General features: G+C 39.1%; 1 protein-coding gene across 1 annotated transcript in view; it reads left to right on the top strand.

The window, feature by feature from the left end:
• Positions 1 to 14,430, top strand: part of LOC124245380 (uncharacterized) — a 52,228-nt gene extending 37,798 nt beyond the window's left edge. Inside the window, exons 5-7 of the mRNA XM_046672739.1 lie at positions 3,745 to 3,827; positions 4,404 to 4,542; positions 14,298 to 14,430. Of these exons, the coding sequence (XP_046528695.1) occupies positions 3,745 to 3,827; positions 4,404 to 4,542; positions 14,298 to 14,429 (354 nt within the window). The 3' untranslated portion in view covers position 14,430. The remainder of the gene's footprint in view (positions 1 to 3,744; positions 3,828 to 4,403; positions 4,543 to 14,297) is intronic.
• The last annotated feature ends 3,168 nt before the right edge of the window (positions 14,431 to 17,598 follow it).

The raw sequence follows: 17,598 nt of genomic DNA, 5'->3' as shown, positions 1-17,598 counted from the left end.
ACAAATCTCAGGTGTTCCAACATTTGGAGATCAGGTAGCAAGAGAGATACTGGGCCAGCAAAAGTAACTGGGATGATCATACAGAACAATAAGAGAAAATCCAGGAGAGTGTGGTATCATGGAAGCAAAGAAAAACAAGAAAGTATTTCAAGAATTAGGGAATGGCCCACTATGTTAAATGCTACTGAGAGATAAAGTCAGATAAAGACAGAAATAACATTGGATTTGGCAACATGAGATGGTTGGTAATCTTGACAAGAGCTGTTTCAGCAGAGCGATGGGGAGAGAAGCAATCTTGCATGGACTGAAAAGTGAAAAAGGTGAGGGAGTGGCTACAATGAGAGTAGACAACTTTTTTTGAGATGTTTTACAGTGATAGGAGGCAGAAAAATTGAGGCAGCAGCTAGGAAATAATGTGGAGTTAAGAGAGTTTTGTGTAATGTAAATCTGTATGTTACTGGAAATGATCAGTAGAAAGGGAGAAAAGCGATGCTATAGAATAGAATGGGAATGACTGCATGAATAAAGTCCTTGAGAGGCCCAGAAGAAGAGGGGTCCTGAGCACATTTGGAGGCTTTGGTTTTTGATACAAGTGGATACACTTTATCCATAATAAAGGATGTGGATACAGATGCAGGTAAATTGGAAAATTTGGTGGTGGGAAGATGAAATAGTTCTCTTTTGATTGTTTCTATTTTCTTAGTGAAATAAGAAGCGAGGTCATCAACTGGGAAGAAAGAACATGGAGGAGAAGCTGGAGGTTTGTGGAGAGAGAGGGGGTGGTGAAATAGTTGTCTCAGAGAGTAGGAGAATTAATTAATTAGGGAATTGTAGGATGGATAGGCAGTGCTGTTGGGCCTTTTGGAGATTTCTTACCATACATTCTAAAACCTGAAATTCTCTGAGAAACTCAGATCCAACCGTCCATGGTGCAGACTACTCCTGGTTCCAGGTACTGCTGCCTTTAGATAGAGCCTTAATCTGTAACAATTAGAAAAAACTGTATTGGCATTGGAGAGGGAAATGAATAGGACAGCTACTTTACCTGTGACTTCCAATACATGGGGCACCTAGTCAGGCTGTCCCAGATAGATTCGATGGACCTGTGTGTCTTCTTGCACACATATTTTTTGCTTTTTGGAATGTCATCAGAGTTCCAGAAACTTCTCTCGATTTCTTTACATTTCCCAACGCTCAGATGATATTTTGCTCTTTGATTATGAATTTAAATGGGAATCTGCTGACTTTTCTACACTTATCATGTCCTAGTGGGCCCCTCCACATGACTTTTTCTTTGTCTTTTGAAGTCGTTAAGCTGAACTGTGGCTTAATGCTATACTGAACACATCTGTCCCACACTCTCACAGCATCAACTTCACTGAGGGTGCTGAATAACGAAATCAATGATTGTGCCTATGCAATATCAAATAAGGTGTTTCAAGATTTTCTGAAATAAGATATGGAAGAAAGTGGAAAGCTACATTGACTGTGTTTCTAAAAAACAGGGGAAGACTCAGCTTTGGGTCCAACAACAGTGACCTCAAGGTATGGTGACCAGGATAATCCCACTTTCTTTCCCTTGTTCCAACGTAAACATTAAGAGTTCCCTGTTACTCTCATAATTGTTCTGGTTTGAACAATAAATTATGTGGTCACCCTACCTCAAGAATTTGATACAGTCACTGATTCTGGAGAAAACTGTCTTCAGTAGCTAGATGCTATTCTTTCTGGACTCCTATGTACTCATAAGAGTAGAGTACAACACTACTATCACCACCGCCCCTAGGGCCTGATCTCAAAAAAGAAATCTCACCGTGTCCATCTAGCCCTGCCTTCTACTCTATAATGTTCTACTCTTAGGTTCTGCCTGAAACACTTCTACATCCATCTAGTTGAATTAAGGGCTAGGTCTGGATTAATGAGTTTAAGTTGGGCCCAATCTGGACAAGTGGGAGGTACACAGTAGTTCCTCTACATGCTGAGACTCCTCTTACTGCTTCCTGTGGGATCTTTCTCCCCAGTTTATCCATACTTCTGGAACTAGAGAATCTGGTTTATGGCCCCCAAATCCAAATTTTAGATAAGCTACTTTTCATCACATCAGATATACTACTGTCTCTTGCCTGCCAGAGAAAGTGGCCTGGACTAATGAAGTTAAGTCCACCATAGAAAGAAAGGTAGTCCCTTTAAGACCTGATGTACGAAATGGGCAGGAACCCTTGATTCTGTCTACTATGACATCAGGGAGCAAAGATCAGAGGGACTGGCTATAGACACAAGTGAAGCTTTCTTGTCAAGCTTCACTGAAATCACACTTCCAAGAGTCATGTTTTTTTTTGTTATCCTTTTTTTTTTTTGGCAAAGAAGATTGCAAAAACAAAGTAGAAAAGGAAAGCCCAAAGACAAAAGAAAGCTATTTAAACAATGGAGGAGAAATATTGAATCTGTCTCATTCTTCCTGTTTGTAATCACTTTGTGTTTCCAGATAATACCTAACCTTTATTTCATCTCTGACATTTTTACCAATTCAAGATTCCCCACCCCCCAGAGGTAGATGTGGACATGAGCTGAAAGTCAGGGATGAGTCATGGTGTATATTTCACATAGTACTTAATCTTTTTTCAATCAAGAAGTGGAGTGGATTATTTTATAATCTGCATCAAATTTCCCCATGTCAAAACATCTCTATCAAAGTAGCTGTGTAAAAATACCCTTGATTTCAATATGGCTCCATCAAAATAGCCATGTCACAATGTTATGTACTTACACATAACCAGTGTGGCTATAAGAATAGGCTCTGGGGCCGGCCCGGTGGTGCAGCGGTTAAGTTCAGACGTTCCACTTCTCGGCGGCCTGGGGTTTGCCTGTTTGGATCCCGGGTGCGGACAGTGTACCGCTTGGAAAAGGCCATGCTGTGGTAGGTGTCCCACGTATAAAGTAGAGGAAGATGGGCATGGATGTTAGCTCAGGGCCAGTCTTCCTTAGCAAAAAGAGGAAGATTGGCAGCAGATGTTAGCTCAGGGCTAATCGTCCTAAAAACAAAAAAAAGAATAGGCTCTGTGCAGATCTGGTCTGGATCCACTGTTATATGCCCCATGTCTGTGTTAAAATGCCAGTTTCTTGCTTCAATGCCCACATTACCACAATCTACTCTTCACTTATGCACTGACTCAAAGTACAGTCTTCAAGTACCAAGTCTTTATCAATTGATTTGTACATATGACCTTCCTTCCAAAACTCTCTGTTGTATGCTGTGGCTGTTTATGCTTCCCTCTATATTCAGCCTAAGAATTCTGTGTGTGAGTTACTTTTGTCAACTGTTTTCTCTGGGGATAAGTGTTTTTCACACTTTGACAATATGAAGGGGGATTTATATTTAATCCTTTTGGCTGGAAGAGTCACTTACAGCCTAGGGTGGCAGCTGAAATGAATCTTCCATTGCATTTCCCTTTCAGTAAGCCATTCCCCATTATAGATAGATAGATAGATACATAGATAGATAGATAGATAGATAGATAGGTAGATAGATAGAAATAGAGTAAGTTAGCTACATTATCACTATAATGTTTAAATATTTGCCTTTTAGCAATACCTTTATTTGTCATATTTCAGAATCAGGCCTAGAGATATCTTGACATTTAGATATTTAGCATGTAGAATCAGTGTGTGCTATTTTATTTCAAATTTCCTTAAAATAATGGCTAAACTTTTCCTCTCTCCCTTAAAAAAAAAATCTATGTGCAGAAACCCTGGAGCCCATCCCTTCAGAGTGTCCTTCCCAGAAGTCCTATATCTCCACCACCACAGTTCTCTGGAAGAAATTACAAGTAAGCTGTCTCTTAAAAGGAAAGTTAAAGCTTGTAAATACTGGAAAAGAAAGCAAGCAGGATCTTACTTGGAATTTTATCTGAGAGTTTTATGCATTTTTCAGTAGGAGGTGGGGTTGCAGAGAGGAAGGGGCATAGTTAGAGATAACAATGTTTCTACTATGAATGCCTACATAACTGTGTTTATGCTACAGTACAAGATAACTCTGCAACACATTTTCTGAGAAAAAGTCAGCACTGACAAAAATTAATCTGTAAGATTATTTAAATTGGATTTCCTTCATTTATCATAGTAATTTCTCAGATATTTTGAGCAAGAAAAAAGGAAATATTGCATAAAGAAAACTCTAGTTTTAGTGAGAAGTAGGACAAAAGGAGAATTATTTTCTTTGTTTTATGAGGATGCCATTATTTTATTATATCTGCTAGATCAATGTAATGTGACTTCTGGATGATTTCATTTATTTGCTCCCTATGGAATATAGTGATAATCTATTTCATTATAAACCTTAACACTATGTTTGATTTTTGTAAGTATTCTAAAACATTTCATGTTTATTTTTTTATTTAAAATAGCTTTATGATTCATGAGCCCAAGGACGTCAATCCTTACATCAATCCATCTTATAATTGGGATAGCTCTCTGGAAACAGCTAAATCTGAAGCAAATTATGGGAACAAGTATTCTTCAACCATGCACATGAAGCCATTCTTCGTATGTATCATACATTTCCATTTTTATATATGGTCATCATCACTATAATTCAAGTACAGGTAACACAACGAATACTAATACCTTGCTATAGCAAAATGATATGACAGAATCAGTTAAGATAAAGATATGGAGTTTAGCTTATAAGACCTACTATCACTACTATTTCATTTTATAAAATGGGATTAGTAAATATGAGTCAAAGGTAAAGAATATATAGTACTTCATAGGTATTAATATACTTTATATATATACACACACATATATATATATATATATCTTACTTAAATTTGAAATCTTTAGAAAGGAGATTTGAGATCTTTGAGATCAAAGGAAGACTGGCTAAATGCCATGAGACTAACTCGAGGTCAGGCTGGTCTTGTGTTATTATAATCGTTAAATTGTCATAATTTAACAAGGTAACTTCTATTTTGTGTTTTAGTGTACTTAATACGTTAAACAGTACATTGCTCAAGCTAATGCTGAACACTAGCTAATCGTTGATCTCTAGTTACAAGACATATTAACAATTAACTTAAAGTGCAAACTGTGTTTCTTTGTACAAACAGTGTTTAAAAATAGATGATCAGAGAAAAACAGTGAAATGGATTGCCACCTAAAAGTCATCTGTATGAATTTTCCTGATAAATGCAATGAATTATAGAAAAACCAAACTGATTCACCAAAAATTAATACCTGGTGTTTGTTGAGGGTTTTTTTGGGGGGGGGGGCATTTTAGTTGAGTTGACCACATAACAAAATAACCTTCCCCCAAAAGCCCACTGTGGGGAGAGTGACGTCACCAAGATGGCAACACAGGTCGTTCCTGACATTACTCCCCTTCACAAGAACCACTAACAACTATTCATGAACAAGACACCACTGAGATAATCCTAGAACATAGGGGTGAGAATGAAGCACCCCTCCTGCACCACAGAGACCAAGAAAGACTGCATTAGAAGAGTAAGAGAAGTGGCTACACAATGACTGCATTGCCCCTCTCACAGGCCAGCACAGCACCACATGGGGAGGTCTCCCCTGAGTATCTGGTTCCTGCAGTGGGAAAAGAAAGCCCAGGGGGACAACCAGGCTCCCAGCATTGTGGGGCACTTCATGGGAGCCCCTACTCTTGTCTTGCCCCATGGGGATTGCAGAGGAATCTACAGGGCTCAACCACTGGGAATCTGACTGTGAGAGAGAAGATGTGGGGGCTTGCAACAATCACAGATCTGCATACAGATGTTGGCAGACCAAGTTCATACCTGCAGTGCCCAAATAGTAATCCCAACCAGCGGCTTTGCTCATCTTCAGAACCAAGGTGGTAGTGCACTCTAACCAAGGAACTGATTGGGATGGAGATCTGCTTGATTTGGGTCTTCAAAGGAGGAGTTTGACTGGCCCTAGAGCCTGGATTGCCCACGCTCGGCAAGGAGCTGAGTCACAGCCCCACTCAGTGGGGAGAGTATCTCCCAACCCCATTTGGTCAGTGAGGTTTGTGAGAGCACCTAGAAGCTATGTAGCCCAGAAATGCTCCAGCTGAGAGGCGGGCAGAGCTGATCGCCCCCAAAGCAAAGCTAGTACCAGGCATGGAGGGTTTCCCTGCTATGTCCAGGGGGATTAATTCATGGCCAAGGCTGAGGGTAGCTCCCAGCCCCTCCTGACCAGAAAGCCTGCTTGGAAAAAATTGGGAGTTGCTTGGAGTGGCCTCTCTCTGTCCCAAGCAGGCAAGTGAGCTGAAATATAGCCCCACACACTGTGGCTCCTGGGTCCGATCTGACAAGAAGAGTTAGCAAGAACACCTGGAAGCTGTGTAATCAGCAGAGAGGCAGGCAGGCAGAGCTGACTGCCCCCCGTGGCAAAGCCAGTACCAAGCACAGAGGGCTCAAGTGATATGCCCAGGCAGGAGGATTAATTCATAGCCAAGGATGAAGGTAGCTCCTGGCCCCTCCCAACTGGAAAGTCTGTTTGGGAAAAGGTTGGGGAGGCCTGGAATGGCCCCTCCCCAACCTGCCCCAGCAAGGGAACTAAGACATGGCCCCACACAATTTGAAGAGTGTCTCCTGGCATTATCTGACCAGAAGGGTTGGCAAGAACACCTGGAAGCTATATAACCCAGAAACACTAGCTGAGAGATGGGCAGGCAGAGTAGATAGTCTGCAGAGCAAAGCCAGTGGCCTTGCTTGGCCAGGGAACATGGGGCACAGGTTGGCTTGAATTAAGACAACAAAGAGCTTTACCAGCTTAAGAGCTGCTTCTCCCACTGTACCTGGGCAAGGAAACTGATTCATAGCTCTGCTCATTGCTGAATACAGCCTCCAGCCTGCCTGACCAGGGAACCTAACCAGAGCACACAGGAAGCTGCATAGCCGATCCAACAGCCCAGCTTACAGGGGCACTTGAGACAGAGAGCACAACCCATGGCTTTCTCTGTCTGCAGAGCAAAACCAGCGGCCTCATCTGACCAGGGAATTCAGTGCACACTCTTGCCTGATTCAGGTGCCCAAACAACAAACTGCACAGGGCCTGGGTCCTGACCTGCTGCCCTGCCAGGGCAGGGAAGCTAATTCATAGCCCATCTACTACTGAGCATTGTACCCAGTCCTGATCATCTAGTAAGCCTCACGAGAGAATCTGGGCAACCACAGAGCCCATCTTACAGCCTCACTTGGGTAGAGAACCAAGCCAGCAGTCTTATCCAACTGTCCTCAGCCAGTGGCACACATCCCCATCCCCAACCTCAGAGCTCAAACAGTTACCTTGCCCAAAAATAGACCCTAATAGCAGGCTCAGTCTTTCCAAGGACATAACCAGCAGACACTCCCTGAAACCCAAACTGAGCTGACTGGTGAAGAGCTATCCCTGCCAGAGCAAATCTGTGAAGTCTGGAAGAGGAGCCAATTACACAAATGTGCAGGTACCAATGTAAGAAATCAAGTTTTATGAAAAATCAGGTAAATATGACACCATCAAAGGAAAATAATAAAGCTCCAATAACTGACCTTAAAGAAGTGGAGATCTACAAACTTTCAGACAAAGAATTCAGAATAATTATCTTAAGGAAGTTTAGTGAACTACAAGAACACATAGACAGACAACTAAACAAAATTAGGAAAACAATCCATGAGCAAAATGAGGAAGTTCAACAAAGCAATAGAAACCATTTAAAAAAACCAGAAATCCTACAGTTGAAAAATACAACTAAACTGAAGAATTCAATAGACAATTTCAAAAGCAGACTCAACCATGCAGAAGAAAGAATCAGTGACCTAGAGGATGGGATATTTGAAATGATCCAATCAGAGGAGCAAGTTCAACATTTGTCCATGATAAAAACACTTAACAAATTAGGCATAGAAGGAACATATCTCAACATAATAAAGGCCATATATGACAATCCCACACCTAACATCACACTGAATGGTGAAATGTTGAAAGCTACTCCTTGAAGAACAGGAACAAGACAAGGGTACCCACTCTCACCACTCCTATTCAGCATAGTACTGGAAGTACTACTAGAGCAATCAGGCAAGAAAAAGAAGTAAAAGGCATCAGAATTGGAAAAAAAAGACGTAAAATTGTCTCTATTTGCAGATGACATGATTCTATATACAGAAAATCCTAAAAGTTCAACCAAAAAGCTGTCAGAACTAGTCAACAAATGCAGTGAAGTTGCAGAATACAAAATTGACATACAAAAATCAGTAGCATTTCTATACACTAATAATACATTTTCTGAAAAAGAAATAAAGAAACCAATTCCATTTACAATAGCATCAAAAACAATAAAATACTTAAGAATAAATTTAACCAAAGGAGGTGAAAGATCTCTATTCTGAAAACTACAAGACACTGATGAAAGAAATCAAAGAAAACACAAATAAATGGAAAGGTGTCCCATGTTAATGGATTGGAAGAATTAATATTGTTAAAATATCCATACTACCAAAAGTCATCTATAGATTCAATGCAATCCCTATCAAGACTCCAATGACATTTTTTACAGAAATACAAAAAACACTCCTAAAATTTATACGGAACTACAAAAGACCTCAAATAGCCAACGAAACCCCTAGAAAGAAGAACAAAGCAGGAAGCATCAAACTTCTTTATTTCAAGCTATACTACAAAGCTATAGTAATTAAAACAGTACGGTACAGGTATAAAAACAAATAGATCACTGGAACAGAATCAAGAGCCCAGAAATAAACTCAATCATATACAATCAACTAATATTTGACAAGGGAGCCAAGAACACTCATTGGAGAAAAGACAGTCTTTTTAATAAGTGATGCTGGGAAAACTGGATATTCACATGTAAAAGAATGAAGCTTGACCCCCATCTTACATCACTCACAAAAATTAACTTGAACTGCATTAAAGATTTAAATGTAAGACATGAACCCATGAAATTCCTAGAAGTAAGCATAGGAAAAAATCTCCTTGACATGGGCCTTGGTAATGATTATTTGGAAATCACACCTAAAGCACAAGAAACAAAATAAAAAACAAACAAGTGGGACTACATCAAACTAAGAAGTTTCTGCACAACAAAAGAAGCCAGTACCAAAGTGAAAAGACAATGGGAAAAAATATTTGCAAACCATATATCTGATAAGGGGTTAATATCCAAAATATATGAAGAACTCATACAACTCAATAGCAAAAAAACCCAAATTATCTCATTAAAAAGATGGCCAAAGGACCTGAATAGACATTTTTCCAAAGAAGATATACAAATGGATAACAAGTACATGAAAACATGCTCAACGTCACTAGTCATTAAATGCATTGAAAAGCAAACTCAAACCACAATGAGATATCCTCTCACACCTGTTAGAATGGCAATCATCAAAAAGACAAGAGATAACAAATGCTGGCCTGGATGTGGAGAAAAGGCAACCCTTGCGCACTGTTGGTGGCATTGTAAATTTGTGCCACCACTATGGAAAACTATATGGAGGTTGCTCAAAAAATTAAAATTAGAATTACCATATGATCCAGCAATTTCACTTCTGGGAGTATATCCAAAGGAAACAAAAGCACTAACTCGAAAAAATATCTGCTCCCCCATGTTCATAGCAGCATTTTTTACAATAGCCAAGACATGAAAACAACCTAAGTGTCCATAAATGGATGAATGGATAAATAAACTCTGTTATACATTTATATATACACATATATACACACACATATATATGTATTCCATGTATATATATATATATATATATATATATACACATATATATAATGGAATATTATTTAGCCATAAAAAATGAAGAAATCCTACCATTTGCAACAACATGGATGAAACTTGAAGGCATTATGCTAAGTGAAATAATCAGACAGAGAAAGACAAATACTGTATGATATTACTTATATGTGGAATCTAAAAAAAAAAAACTTCAAACTCATAGAAAAAAGATCAGCTTTGTGGTTACCAGAGGCACGGGGTGTGGGGAGGGGGGGGTTGTAAGAAGGTGGTCAAAATATACAAACTTCCAGTTATAAGACAAGTATTAGGGATGCAATGTATAACATGATGACTATAGCTAACACTGCTGTATAACAAACAGGAAAGTTGTTAAGAGAGTAGATCCTAAGAAATCTCAAGGAAACACTTTGTTTTTCTTTTTATTGTATCTATATTAGATGATGGATGTTAACTAAACCTGTTATGGTAATTATTTCACAATATATGTAAATCAAACCATCATGCTGTATACCTTAAACTTATACAGTGATGTATGTCAGTTATTTCTCAATAAAACTGGAAAAAGAACCCACTGTGAATTGATGGGTGACCTCAGGGAGGTAAATTAAGGAAATGTAAATGTGGAGTTTTAAGTATGTTACTTGTGCAAGATGAAGACAAAATACTGGATGTGTGATGGAATAAAAACTAATTTTTCTAATGTGCTTAGCATACATTAAATAGATGGTACCATCTATGTGGACCAGCGATCCAGGAAGATAGAACTGGGAAGAAACTGGGAACTTTTAGGGACATGTGAAATCAGAAAGAGAAGGAAACAAGAAAGATTGGTACTGAACTCACTGTGGGTCAATATATGCGGAAATGCAAGATGAGAAAAATCTAAGTAATAAAAGAGCAAAGGCTAATATTGAGAATACAGAGGGAAAACTGGCTGGGTTTGAATGCAGATTGCTTCAGGATCAGTTTTGATCTGCGTATTAGTTCTCTGTTGCTGCATAACAAATTACCATGGACTTAGCAGCTTACGACATACATTTATTCTGCCACAGTTCACATGGGTCAGGAGTCTGTATATGGCTTATCTGGGGGCTTTGTTCAGGGTCTCACAAGGCTGCAATGAAGATGTCAGGCAGGCCACATTCTCAGCTGGAGTTTGGGTCCTCTTCTGAGTTCACATGGTTGTTGGCAGAATCCAGTTCCTTGCAGCTGTAGAACTTAGGTTGTCTCCTCCCTCCCCCCCCCCCACCCCATCTCTTTCCTTGCCAGATGTCAGCTAGGGTATCACTGTCGGTTCCTAGAGGCTACCTACAGTTGCCACGTAGCCCTCTGGCAGATCCTCTCACAACATTGCAGATTTCTTCAAGGCCAGCAAAAAAATATCTAGCTTCATTCTGCTAGGATAGAGTCTTATACAATGCAACCTATTGAAGGAAGTAACTATCCCATTGATGCTCCCTATCATTTTCTCCATATTCTATTGGCTAGAAGCAAGTCACACGTTCTGCTCACACTCAAGGGTAGGGCGTTATGCAAGGGACATAACTCACTGGGGGTCATTCATTAGGGTGTGTCCAGACAAACAGCATGTTACCCCTTAAAGGGGACTAAAATGGTACTAAATGAAATAGCTCAGCTTTTCACTGTAAGGCAAAATGACCAGGAAAAAATATATATATAGTGAGCATTAAAGGTTACAGGGTTATAGGAATCTTGGGATAGACAGATTAATCTTTTAAAACTAAGTGAAGTTAACTGAGTAACGTGACATTTTTCACTCATTCAACCAATTGATTGTTCGTTATGTACCTAGCACTGTTGTGGTAGTTAAACAATGATGAAAGAAAAGTTACTGCCCTTGCTCCATGGAGCTATAACACAGTGGGGGAAACATGTCAAACAAGTAAACACATGCAGAATTACAAATTGTGACAAGTGCTATAGAGGAATAGTTCAGAGAGTGGTGAGAGAAAATAACAAGGGTGGTGCAATCACCTTCAGTGCAGTGTGTGTGCCAGTATTACTCTTAATGATAGCCACTAAAAGAAAAGCAATAATACACGAGAGATGGAGAAGAGACTTAAAAGGGAAGAAGTGGGCCATAGCTCCCTGTCATGACTACCTCAGTCAAAAAGTACTAGCAATAATTTCCAAGAATTAGGGGCAAGATTGGAATTGGAAAAGACAAAGTAAAGAAAAAGTTGAAGTCAAGTTGATATTGATAAGGGTAGAAGATAGTGCACCAGACAAGACAGAATGTGCCCAGAGCTCCTTAGGAAATAGCTGAAGGAAAATTCCATCTGAGTTTCTTCTGACAGCTTGAACTTATCTTTTTCTCAAGAAATCTCTCATTGCACTGTGATTTAAAGGACACATAGAAACCAAGCTCAGCATTCTATCAAGCCATATTATTAAAATTGCTCTCATTGAGTAGATCTGTAATTTCCTAGTTGTCAAACTTAAAGGCCTGTTTTAAGACTTTCCCTCACTTGACATCTCTCTTGGCATTTGACACTCATTGCTTCCTGAACTCTTCCTTTGACTACCAGGGACCACTGTCCTGGTTGCATGCATATCTCTTTACTAATCCTCAAACTCCTCCCGAAACACCTCCAACTCTGTCCACAGCTTAAATGGTGTTATTTTCCAGGGTTCCAACTTGTCGGTGAATTTCAAAACTAATTTCAACTCATAAAAGTCTTTCTAAATCTAGACCAGCGATTCTAATAGTCTACAGAATATTGCACATTTATATTTCTAGCAGGCTCCTTAAAGACCTAAGTCATTATCTCTTCACTCCACCCTGCTCCTCTCCCATATTCTGTATCTCAGTGAATGGTATCATCTACCCAATCATCTAAGCCTGAAGTCTGTGAACACTAGAAGGTTCTTTTCTCTCCTTTAGTGCTCTCTCTAAATATAATCATGCACAAAGTCATACGTATTTTTGTCCTAAATCTAGGGTGACCAACTCATTATAGTTTGCTTGGGACAGTCTTGGTTTTAAAACTGAAATCCCACGTCCCAGGAACCCCCTGTCCTGGGAAACTCATTACCTCTGCCACTGACTTAAGTTCAAGTCTTCATCAGTCCCTTCTAAATTATTGCAAACTAACTCCCCTGCCACCTGTCTCTCTATTTCAGGTTTAACTGTCACACTGCTGCCAAAGTTATTACCCTAAAACCAAATATGATCTTACTGTGGTCCAGTTTAAAAGACACTACTCAACCCTTATTGCATATAGGTCGAAGTCAAAACTAAAGAAAGCATAAAAGCCTCTTCATATTTTAGCCCCCCTCGTCTCTTCAGCTTCATCTCTTGCTGATCTTGGCCTTGCACCCTATGTTCCAGCCATACCAAATATACGGCTTCCCAAGTATATGGTTGCCAAGTATTTATGGTTCCATGCCTGGAAAACTCTTAGTCATCCTAAAATATCACATTCTTCATGAAGCCTTTCCCAAATCTCTAAGCAGAGGTAGCACTCTGTCCTCCCAACAGCACTATGTTAATGCCTTCATTTTTGTACTAAGGTATCATGTTATAATTATTTGTCTACCTGTCTATTAGTCTTTCTCTCCCACTTGATTTTTAATTCATCCAGATCAGGGACCATCTCTTACTCATTCTTATATCCTTAGTACCAAGCACACAGTGCCTGCCAGAGACTGTTGGTCAAGATATATGTGTGTGTGTCTGTGTGTGTGTGTATTTATTTCTGAACCATTCTCTTACAAATGGAGAAGGTGATCAGCACAATGTTTTCCAATAAAAATAGAGAATTCTCAAAGGCCTACAATAGTCATACTTTCTCAGATCTGTTTTAAAATGGTATTTTTAAGTGCTCATGAACATGTTTCCTTAGGATCTCCGCAATAGAAAATCCATCTGTGAGTAGAGATTTTTAATTGTCAAAAAGTAACATGTTATGCTGAGAAAATTAAGTTTTATCATGAATCCCTATTATAAAAAAATTCTATAGCAGTGACAAAACTCTGGTTAGTACGACATAAATAATGTTGTTATAATAACATATGACGTTAAAACACTAGTGATGTAATATAACGTATGTGCGTATGATCATACAATAAAAGTGGGATAGTTCGTAAAAGCAACAAATTTAATTTTGCAGTTATACAGTACTAACAGTCATCACTGTGCAAGCTTAGAGTGTGAACTTTGGTACTATAATTTCAGAAAAAAGAGGTATTTGTTTTTCTTACGTAAATTTGTTCCTGTAATGTTTGCTTCCTACTTTAGTACAGACATTCTGGATTGCACAATATCTAAACATGTCTGGAGGAACTGTATTACACGTACAGTGTTTAATGGTTACTCAAAAGCAGCCAACAATTCATTTGCTAAAAGAAAATATTTTTGTGTGTTGTTTTAAATCACTAAAATTTATAATGGTGATTAAACAGATTTTTAAAATGACTCAGATATTATATGCCCAATTTTCTAATACATAAGTGTATCTAAACAAGAACATAAATTTTATTAAATGCCATTTAATTATGTTTGATATTTTTAACTTCCTTGCAGAGTTCTTCCACACCAGGAGTTCCAAAGTCAAGCCACATTCAAAGAGAGAGACAACAAATTGGATATCCAAGTTCTGAAGAGCCAGAAATCCCTTATAGGATAGGACGTGCAAAAATGAAATTCAACTATTAAAAGTTTCCTGCAGAAAAATTATATATATAGATAGATATAATCATCTAATCATTTTAAAAGCATACTCAAAATACTTAAAGAAAACACTATGAGTATTATTTACCTATGCTGTAAACTATACTTTACCTTTCTTTCTGTATTTATGCCATCAATTTTTATCTCTTTATACCTGTAACTTTTCCTCCCACCCCCATGGCCACAGAGAAAAACTTTCATTTCCAATATCCAACTTCATTAACTCAGCAGGGATGGCAAATACTTGTTATCTCTAAAATTCAGCATAACACTTGCTTACTGATTTATGACATGTATCTCTATAAAGTGCTCAGTGAAATGCATAGAAGGTTGGTTGCAAATTACTTATAGAGAATATTAAATACTTTTTAGTTACCAGATAAATCTAAGGAATTGCACCAAAGCATCAGTATATAAATAATGAATTTTGTTTGAAATGTACAACTTGATTATAAATTAATTTCTTAAAATAAACTAAGAATTGCTAAATGATTTCTGTAAAGTGAGTGGTGCAGTGGAATGATCCCAAGATCTTGGTTCCTCCTTCCTCTATTTTCTTTCTTCCCTTATTCCTTCTTCTCTCCCATTATCTCTCCTTCTTTTAAAAAGGACTTACTTCACACCAACTATGTGCCAAGCATTGGTTAGTTTCTAAGGTACAAAGATGAATCTAAGGTAGTCCCTGGAGCTCAGACTGGTAGAAGAGACTGAGACAAAAATCACTTACTACTATCCAATGTGATCATTACAATGATAGAAATGTATACAAGAAAGTAGGAAATCAAAGAACAATTAACCAAGCATGGTGAGAAATGTGATGATAATGGTGGAGAAATAAGGCCACAAAAAATGGTGATGCCTAAGCTGTCATAAAGCTAAGTAGGAGTTAGCTTTATGAAAGGAGGTTTGGAGAGAGTTTTTGCAAGAGAGAGAAAGAAAAAGAAAACAGAAGTGAAAAACAACATGGAGTATGCAGGGAACTTCAAGTACTGCTGGAGTGTAAAAGTGAGGAAGAGAACAGAAGAGGTAAGGCTGAGGAGTTAGCCAAAGACTAGGTCACGGAGGGTCTCATATGCCTTGTTAAGTAGTTTAGACTAAATCTTATTGGTTATGTGCATCCATGGAAGGTTTTTAAATAGTCATAATCAGATTTTATGATTTAGACTGATCACTCTGATCACTGTGTGGAGGATGGATTTGAAGGAGATAAGATGAGAGGCAGGGCGACTATTAAGAAGGCAAAGATGATGAGTACTATGACTGGAGAAGTGAGAAAAAAAAACTGAGAGGAAAAACAGATAGAAGCATCTTCTTGGAAGTAAATTGACAAGACCTGGAGGCTCATGAGATGTCACAGATGGAAGGAAGAAGTTATTATGTCTGAAAGGATGTTGGCACTATTCATGGAGGTAAGTTTACCTCCTGTTAACAGGTCAACAGGTCAGTGAGCAGGCTGGGTGTGTGTAAGAGAAGGAAAGAGCTGGACATGTAGGGGCAGATTAATGCCACTGTAAACCCATAACTTCCAGACTCAACTGGGCCATTAATATCACCCAGCCATCGGACCACGAGATAGGTCACTCTCCAACTCCCCACAGTGATTAGTTTACACCTTTCCTGGAGCTTTGACTCATTCCCTACTCTTACAATCCCGTTCTCAGGAGATGACCTCACCTTGTAATTTAAAGAGTAAATGGAACCCATCAGATGAGAACTCCCAAACCTACAAATGGTCACGCATTCACTCTCTTATTTCAAGGTGTCTCACATCCCATCTAAGAGCAACCTGTTCTCTGAATCCCATCCTCGCCTGCCTTTACCTGGACCTCGCTGCATCAATTATCTTCCTTTTCTCCTGGGTATCTTCAATTTCTCTCTCTACTGGCTCCATCTCATAAGCTGAAAAATACACTAAACTTTAAGAAAGACAGAGAACCCCTCTGTGGAAGCCATGAGAATGTATGTCACAACATCTAACAAAGGGCCCAAGCTACTGTGCTCCCAAAATCTATCCCTGCATTTGCCTGGAGACTATGCTTCCCCCAGGCTGCTCCTAGCTTATGCCAGAGAGAAGGAGGGATACTAATGTTGGTCCATTTCTGAGAGTTACGGGACCCCTCTGATAGCTTTGGCTTGAGGACTCCCTAATGGCTTTGCTGAACTCCCCTTAGATGGCACAGCAGTCTTGGACACTTCCTCCCAACTTTCCTTTCCTCTCTCCTCCACTCAGTCAGACTCTCAGTCTTTTCCAGATTCCTCCCCATTTTCTCTCAACAGGTATTTCCTCCAACAAAACATCCTTGCACAGTCTAATCCCACCCTGATGTTTGCTTCTGGGAGGGCCTAGTTATTTAACACACCCCCTTAACACCAATTTCCCCTTCAACTTTACTGTTCTTTCCTTCACAGTCAAGCTTCTGGAACGAATTGTCTTTACTCTCTGCCTTCATTTCCTTCTCTTTGCCTCATCCCTCAATTCACACCAATTTAGCTTCAATACCTACTACCACATCCAAATTACTCTTACTGAGGTCACCCATCGCCTCTTGGTCACAAAATCTAATATATGATTTTTAATCTTTATTTTACCAGTCACCAGAATTCATCACCAATGATCCTCTTTGAAACATTCTCTTTGGTTTGTGAGGCTATGCTCTCCTTGTGTTATACTTAACTCTTTGCTCAGCATCTTTTGCTGGCTTCTCCCTCTACTCAACTCACTAACCATTGGAGTTAGGCCCTTTTTTCTTTTAACCCTATTCATTCTCCATAAGCAATTTAATTTGACCTCATTATTTTAATTATCATCTGCAATAACTCTCAATTCTATATCTAAACATCTTCCTGACCTTCCTATGTGGCCATCTGCCAATTGGACATCTCCACTTGGGTATCTCAAAAGCATGGAAAGCTCACTATTTCTGAAAGTGAGGTCATCTATCTAGCGGCTTGTGTTAGTTTTTTATGGCTACTGTAACAAATTACTGGAAACTTAGTTGGCTTATAACACAAATTTATTCTCTTAGATTTCTGTGGGTCAGAATTCTGACATGACTCTCACCAGGCTGAAATCAAGATATGGGCATGGCTGCATTTCCCCTGCTCTAGAAGAGAATCCATTTCCTTGCCTTTTCTAGCTTCCAGAGGCTAGCCA

This window comes from Equus quagga, chromosome 10, assembly GCF_021613505.1.
Source record: "Equus quagga isolate Etosha38 chromosome 10, UCLA_HA_Equagga_1.0, whole genome shotgun sequence".
In the NCBI taxonomy this organism is placed as follows: Eukaryota; Metazoa; Chordata; class Mammalia; order Perissodactyla; family Equidae; genus Equus; species Equus quagga.
Note: the sequence above shows the minus strand (reverse complement) of the source record. Positions and strands in the feature narration are given on the sequence as shown.